Genomic DNA, 7,643 nt, shown 5'->3' on the forward strand with positions numbered 1-7,643 from the left:
AGGAAAACCTGTTGATTGCATCGACTCAGTGACTCCAATGCAATCTCTCACGCTAAGCATGCTTGCAGTGACAGCAGAGAGGAAAAACGCCCTTTTAACAGGAAGAATCCTCCAGCAGAACCAGGATCAGTGTGAGCGGCCATCTGCAGAGGCCGACTGAGGTTCAAGGAGACAGAAGCAGAGATACAAAAAGCAACTATAAAAAGCGGCCCCGTCCAGGAAACACACAGCCAGGCAGACGAGCTCCGAGCCAACTCCCATGTCAGAGCTGTAAACAATTGAATGTTAATTTTGTATCTTAACAACCGGATGGTTTTAAACGGTTCCAAAATCACTTTAAAGGCAGATGCATCTGATGCATCAGACGTTTGATCTGATGATATTTTGAACTATGGAGGTAGGTGTTATGTACACTTGTTTTAAGTTGTGTCATGTGTATTTGCGTCTGCTAATGACGCTTATGTTGCAGAGCTGTTTTGGGTCTGGCCCCAACTCTTAAGGGCTGGTTATCCTCCTGTAGCAGTGTGACCCAGTGAGCTTGTTGGAGATATTTTTGATTTATGTCCAATATTAAAGCGTGGTCTGCGCTATGTTATTCCATGCCACAATGCAAGAGGGACAATCACGAACTAGCTGTGGGTCTAGATACGGCAGAGGCGGTGAGGATGTGGGGGCAAGTTTGTGCGACAACAGAGGGACATGAGGGCAAAAAAGAGCGGGGATCCAGGTGGAAAAAGGGTTCCAGCGATCTCGCACAACTCGCTCTTCTAGCTGGTCCAACTTCACGAGTCGTTTTCCTCGATGGCGGTCACACAAACAAAACGCGTCGGTAAGGTTCCAAACAGGAAATAAGGATAGAGTAGAGCGGATGTAGATTTGACCAATCAGAGGCCTCCTGTCTGCGGCAATCTCTGCGGTTACCCACAATTTTGGAGAGTTGCACCAAAGTGTCTGAGGAAGGGGCGGAGGCGCAGTTTCGTTCACTGCGACACATACGCAGACAACCTGGTTTCTGAGTATAAATCAGCCTTTGAAGTACAAGAAACTTTGAATGATCCATCATATCAAGAGGTTCTGAATTTGTTCCCAACTGTTTGAGAACAGTTTGGATATGAACTTTCCGACATGACAGTGCATCACGCACAAAGCAAGGTCTATGTATAAAGGCATTGAGGGGAGAGTTTGGTGTGGATGTGACAGGACTGCGCAGAGTCCCAACCTCTATCCTATTTAACAGCTTCAGCATGAATTCAAGCAGAGATTGAAAGCTAGACCTTTCTGTATCCACCAACATCAGTCTATATCACCAAAATGTACTTCTAAAACCATGGTAACAATTCTCATAAATAAGCCTCTAAACTTTCAAACTGATTTTCCAGAGAAGCTACAGTAGTTGTAGCTGCAAGGTCAAAGGTTGAACCCCATAGATAAGAAATGGGCTGTTATTTAAGTTCATATGTGAGTCAAGGCAGGTGAGAAAATACTTTTGACAACCCTACAGGGGTTTGAAACTTGAAAGTGATAGTTTGCTAATAAAATTGCTTTTGTTTAACTTTTCCTCATAGCAACAGCGTCCCATTAACCTGACAACAGCCAGATGCATGTCTCCCTCCGCCTAGCTCCACTCACATACATCTGGGAACCCGCTCATTGAAAGTGATTTCCCCAACTGAATTTATGGTCTGTCCAATCAGGACGCAGGGCGGGTGTGTCCTGGAGTGGAGAAGCGACCGTGAGATTCCAACAACAATGGCGGCTTGCATTGAGGAAGCAAGCGTTAGCATTGATGCTGCTATTTCTTCTGTGTTGTCCAATCTATCTGATATTGTTTCATCAAAAGAACATCAGAGAATGGCTTTGAAGGCTTTTGTTGGTGGAAACTATGTTTTCGCCCTTCTCCCGACCGGATTTGGCAAGAGCTTGATCTACCAAATGGCTCCTCCTCTCACAGCGTCACGGGTTAGCTTCGGTGTGAGTGGTTGAAATAGCACGTCAATAAAGATGACAGACAAGTGGCTTGTCCAATCATATGCAAGGAGTTTTGATGAGGCCCAGCCTTCAGTAAAGGCAATTCCTATGGCGGGTTCCCAGATGTATGTGAGTGGAGCTAGGCGGAGCGAGACATGCATCTGGCTGTTGTCAGGTTAGCGTCCCGTAAGGGTTTTCATCTTTTCACCTATAATCCATGAACTACTACTCTGCAGCCAGCTGAAACCGGATTATTTTAAGTTTTCCTATGAATTGTGCTCCACATTTTGCCTGCCCTCTCAATAAATGTAAATTCCTTTTAGATGTAAATCCCTTTATTGTCCCACAATGGTGAAATTCACTCTCTGCATTTGATCCATCCCCTTGGGGAGCAGTGGGCTGCCATTGTGTGGCGCCCAGGGAGCAGTGTGGGGTTAAGGGTTTTGCTCAGAGACCCAGAGGAGAAGGATGTGGGGATTGACCCCGGTACTTGCAACCTTCTCAGAGCACAAGCACGCTGCTCTAACCACTAGGTCAGCAATAAATCACTAACTACGCTCTATTTTTGATGCAAATTTTTTAGTTCCTGTGCTGGCACCATACTGTGGGTACATTTAGCTTTTATAGCCCCATTAGCTTGAATTTGAAATACGTCTGGAAACAGGCATACTAACATTTATGGATCAATAGAGCGTAGGATAGAAAACATGTCCTAATAAGTCTCAAGTGTTGCATCAGGAGCAAAATTCTTTTTTTCTTTTTTACTGAATCTATCAGGGTTACAGTGTAAAACCACAGATGCAATTTATTAGGACTGTACTTTGTCAAACAAAAACACTTTATCAAAAGTCAGAAAGTTTATATAAAACGCACAAAGAGATGGTAAATGGCATACAAGCAACTTAGTAGAATTGCATAAGTAAAGCAGCTTATAAGTGACTTTTTGTCCAATGTATAATAAATGAAAGAATCATGTAGATTGTCAGAAATCCTCATTTTGTTTGTAATGTGATCAGTTTATGCCTTTGGAAGTCACTGAAAAATCCCCAATTTTGAAACACTAAATCACAAATCAGGAACCCACGACTTTCAGCATGATTTGCTCCGACCCACCACTGACTGGACTGTTTTTTTTTTTTTCACCAGAGACACACCATATGTAAATGGCCTCAGGTAACAATGGCAGTAAAACTACTTGGTGTGGACGCTGTTACTAAGTGAGAGAGAGCAAAACTTGAAGCTATAACAGGAAGGCTAAACATACCACAGCAACGATGCTTCCTCCCACAGTCCAAAAACATGTCTGTTAGGTTCAATGGCTCCTCTAAATTCTCCTTAGGTGTGAGTGTGTGCATGAATGGTTGTTTGTCCTGTTTGTCTCTGTTGGACTGGAGACCTGTCCAGGGTGTACCCCGCCTCTCGCCCAGAAAATAATTCTGCAAACAAATTGCCTTTGTTCTATTTTTTTTTTGTTACCACCTACAAAGCTGAAGAACATTGAGTGTTATTAAAAAGAAACTTTGCATGTTGGAGGAAATGTAGAAATCAAAACGCAAACCATTATCATGTCTTCTGGGATGCCCAATTATAAAAGATTACTGGAAAGAGATAAATAATGCCTTAAAAGACATTTTCAAACTGAACATTCCTTTGGAGATCAAGTTTATGTATTTTGGTATAATTCCTCAAGAAGCCTCAAAAAGAAATAAATATGTAGTGACTATTTTATTAACAGCAAGTAAGAAAAACATTACAAGAAAATTGTTATCACAGGACAAACCAACTTTGGATGATTGGATCCACATAATGTTTAACATATATAAAATGAAAAAAAATAACAGCCTCTCTCAGTCACAAGGCTGAACAGTTCTGTCAGTGGTGGCAGATTTGGGTAGACTATGTAAAACGATCTAATATCAATTTTAGAGACCAAACTTGATTAAATCTCATCAACAATCCACTCTCCTTATATGTTAAATTGAATTAAGTTTCTTTCATTATCGTTTCCTTTTTTAGTTTTTTAGTTTTTTGTTCTTGTTATTTTTCTTATTTCATGGTTATAATCCTTCTCGGGGAAGTGACATCACTGCTTTGTTAGGCCTCCTATAACGCAATGCCTTAATTATTCACTTTATTTCAAATGTTGGAGTTAATCCTGTGAAGTAGAGGCCTACGTCTATGTAAATGATACTTTCCTGAGAACAGTGGTGTCAAAAGTACACACATTTGTTACTTAAGTAGAAGTATAGAAACTGCAATTTAAAAACACTCTGTTAAAAGTTGAAGTATCAACTTGACCTCTTTACTCTATTAAAAGTGAAATAGAATGTGCTCCAAAAACTACTTAAAGTATAAAGCAACCTTTAAAAAAAACAGCCAGATGCCACTATGTGGATTGAAAGCTAAATTTTTCAACTATTTTGAAAATTTCTTTGAGAAAAGGCCAAGGATGAGGGAGGTGTTGTTGGTCTCTGTCTCCATCTCCCACTACAATCTCGCCTGCATCTGACATCTTTTTCTGAATCAGACATTGTAGCTTGGCATAGCCTTTGCAGTTTTTACTTAGAGGCTTGTTTTTCTGACAGAAGGCTGACAGGAAAGGGTGCCATGAGAGAGGGAAAGAGACATGCAGCAAAGGACCACAGGCCGGATTCGAATCCGGGTCGGCTGCGTCGAGGACTAAGGCCTCCGTACATGGGTCGTGCACGCTAACTACTGCGCCACCTGCATGCCCTCGCGTTTGCAGTTTGAAAAACACCTGCTTGCTTCTGATAATTTCCTTTAGCTATTCAATTAGTGTTTTCGACTCATCCAATTACACTAGTTTTCACTAGATGTTGATGGCCAAATGATCTGCATTGGATCGCCCACATGACATGAAATAAATATTTACAAACATTAAACGGAAGCCAAGAGTAATGTTTTCTTTTAAAAATGTATGGAAGTCAGAAGAAGGAAGAAAAATAAGTAATGGAGCCAAGCATAGATACCTAAAAAGTGTACTTAAGTACAGCAACGAAGTATTTGTACTTCGTTACTTGACACCTCTGCCTAAGAATCAATAAGGACAAAAAATAAAAAGAAACTATGCATTTGGATTTCCTTTAAACGTGACAGCTATTGCTCTCCAACATGACAAACTACGGAGCTCCTAAAGGGACATAGAAAAATAACTTTTCCAAGATCTTGCTGATGTTTTAGGGGCTCTGTACTTTTCAAATGTCTCTCACTTATATTAAATCCATGTATGCAGCCAAGTACACATTTAATGTTTATACATGTTAGGCCAATACCAAAATAGAAATCAATAAACTTCTCCCATGGATGACGCGTTTGCGCCTCTATTGACATACAAAAACTTTTTGCGAGATCTCGCAATACTTTTTGCTAGATCTCGCAAAATATTTTTTCCCCCCCTCTATGTCTCTTCAGGGGCTCTGTAACAAAAAAGCCCAATAGTCAATATATGACCAGAAATATTTTCCCATTTTTGTCATCTTAGGTTTGTATCATGTTAGGTATTACTGACTGGCAGGCAACTTATTCAATGATCATTCTGTATATACACAAACAAAAACAGCTAATATTGGCCAACTCCAGTATCAGTTTTTAGGGACCTTCGGCATTCTACCAGATGCTTCTGATTGGACTCTAAAGCAGACCTTTGACTCTACAGAGCCTCATCAACATACCTTTAACCGTTTCACCACCTCATCGTTGCTTATTTTATCCGTAATCTCCTTCACTCCAGGAGGATAGACGATCGTTCCGTCCCCCGCAGGCTTCTGCTGTTGCGGGAACTCCATGCTTGTTGATGTGCGGTCCACACGGTCTTCTACTGGCCTCTATGGGTCACAAAACTTCAGTTCAGCACAACCATGCTAGTCCACCCAACAAAACCTCGCATTTCGCTTCACTCCCTGCCGATAATCGTCACATTTGACGATTATTAAAATTCATGCTATCAGCGAACCGGCATCGGACATGTTATTAGCTTGAATGCTAAGATAACACAGCTAAACATCAGCTGGATGTCTTTACGTTTATGTTTATACAAAACCGTACAGAATTAAGAACGCTTTTAAATGATATTCCGAGTCAATAATATGTATCTGAAGATTCATGTTGCTAAAAATAATGTTTTTTTGAGCTGCAAAATCGGGGGATCTCCACTGTCATAGAAGAGTGGCTAGCATTTTGCGGGAAGGAAGTGATGTTAGCCGCGCTAACTGGTTAGCATAGGCCTCAAACTATCCAGGTACCCATCACATCTACGTCCAGACAATCACAGAGGAAGTCACCAATCCTTCCAGCTTTCTTTTAAATATCAATATTCGTTATTAGTCCGTGGATTTCCAACTAATGGAACTACTTTGAGAAGTTTAAAAATACACCCGTTTTACTTGTTACAATCTTTTCCCCCAACTTCCAAGCATCGGTCCGTAGAGCCGCTAGTTTACAGTCAGAGCTGCTGCTGCTGCTACCGTCGCCGCTGCGCCTCTTCACTCACCAACAACTTGCCCCAACGGATGAATATGAATAGCCCAATTACTGCTAAATGTATTCTTTAAATAAACAGCTACGACCCTGAACCTGGAATACACGTCAAGTTCATTTCCTTAGCATTTACCTTTCAATCGGGCCGTTTTTAATTCATTAGTCTGACTCAGATAGGTTTAGTTTTCGGCACAAAGCTCTCTGTCCGTTCAGTCAATGTAGGATGGCTGTGTGCAGAGCGCCCCCGCACGGTCTCACGGTAGCACTGCAGGTCTGATGGCGGGAGACGGAAACAAATAAGAAGCGCCACAACCCAATGCTAGGACTCTTTTTCTTATGTTCTTCTATTTTTAGAACAGAAAACAAATTGCAAAGTTAGAATCAAAATACTCCACAGAGTGATTATAATTTTTTGGTAAAGAGTCTTGACCAATATTCCAAGTACACCTGTAGATATTTTCGTTACAGTTGTAAAGCTGCGCAAAATTAATGTATTTTATTTTATTGTTTCAAAAAACAGCGACATCTACCGATGTCCCTACTGATGCACCGCTCCTATCCACCAAACACAGAGGCGGTATAATATGGGGAAATTCTAACATCTATCATTTGTATTAACAACAAAAATAATAAAAATGATAGTACATTATATTTGACTGACTGATCAAGAATGGATCCACTGATATGATTTTCTTTTTTTTCCTTATATTAAACATTATCAGAACATGTACATGGTGCATAGGGGGATTTTATACATATGACAGCAAGAAGATATACAGAGATCTTTAAGATATTAAATGTATTGTTTCCACTGCTTTCAAATTAATGGAATAATCAATAACAGGATAGTACGAATTCAAATCTTTTATAAAGATAGAAAACGGAGGTTTGTTACAACTGAAATGAGATTTGCGTTTATAATACTTAGCAAGCATGATTTGTCCTCTTAAATGCCTTCTACTGTTAAAGTTACATAACGCAAATATTGTTATTGCTGCTTTAACATTTCACAATAATGAGTTCTTTGTTCTGGAAGCGCTCTTAAATGGTTTTACATGCGTTCAGTGGCGATCCTTTTCTCTGAAAGAGTTTTTCCTATGAAACTAGTTTTTTAACTTCTTAAAAAGCTGTTGGTCTGGTAGTCTGGAACTTCAACTAAAAAAGTAAAATAATCGAGC

The 7,643-nt window shown here is 40.3% G+C and overlaps 1 protein-coding gene across 1 annotated transcript in view; it reads right to left on the reverse strand.

The window, feature by feature from the left end:
• Nucleotides 1–6,744, reverse strand: part of LOC119788497 (sister chromatid cohesion protein PDS5 homolog A) — a 32,026-nt gene extending 25,282 nt beyond the window's left edge. The window contains exons 1-2 of the mRNA XM_038292862.1: nt 6,599–6,744; nt 5,661–5,813 (exon numbers count right to left, since the gene is read on the reverse strand). Coding sequence (XP_038148790.1) covers nt 5,661–5,774 — 114 coding nt within the window. The 5' untranslated portion in view covers nt 5,775–5,813; nt 6,599–6,744. The remainder of the gene's footprint in view (nt 1–5,660; nt 5,814–6,598) is intronic.
• Between the last annotated feature and the right edge of the window lie 899 nt (nt 6,745–7,643).

This window comes from Cyprinodon tularosa, unplaced genomic scaffold (assembly GCF_016077235.1).
Source record: "Cyprinodon tularosa strain WSP-4 unplaced genomic scaffold, ASM1607723v1 ctg318, whole genome shotgun sequence".
In the NCBI taxonomy this organism is placed as follows: Eukaryota; Metazoa; Chordata; class Actinopteri; order Cyprinodontiformes; family Cyprinodontidae; genus Cyprinodon; species Cyprinodon tularosa.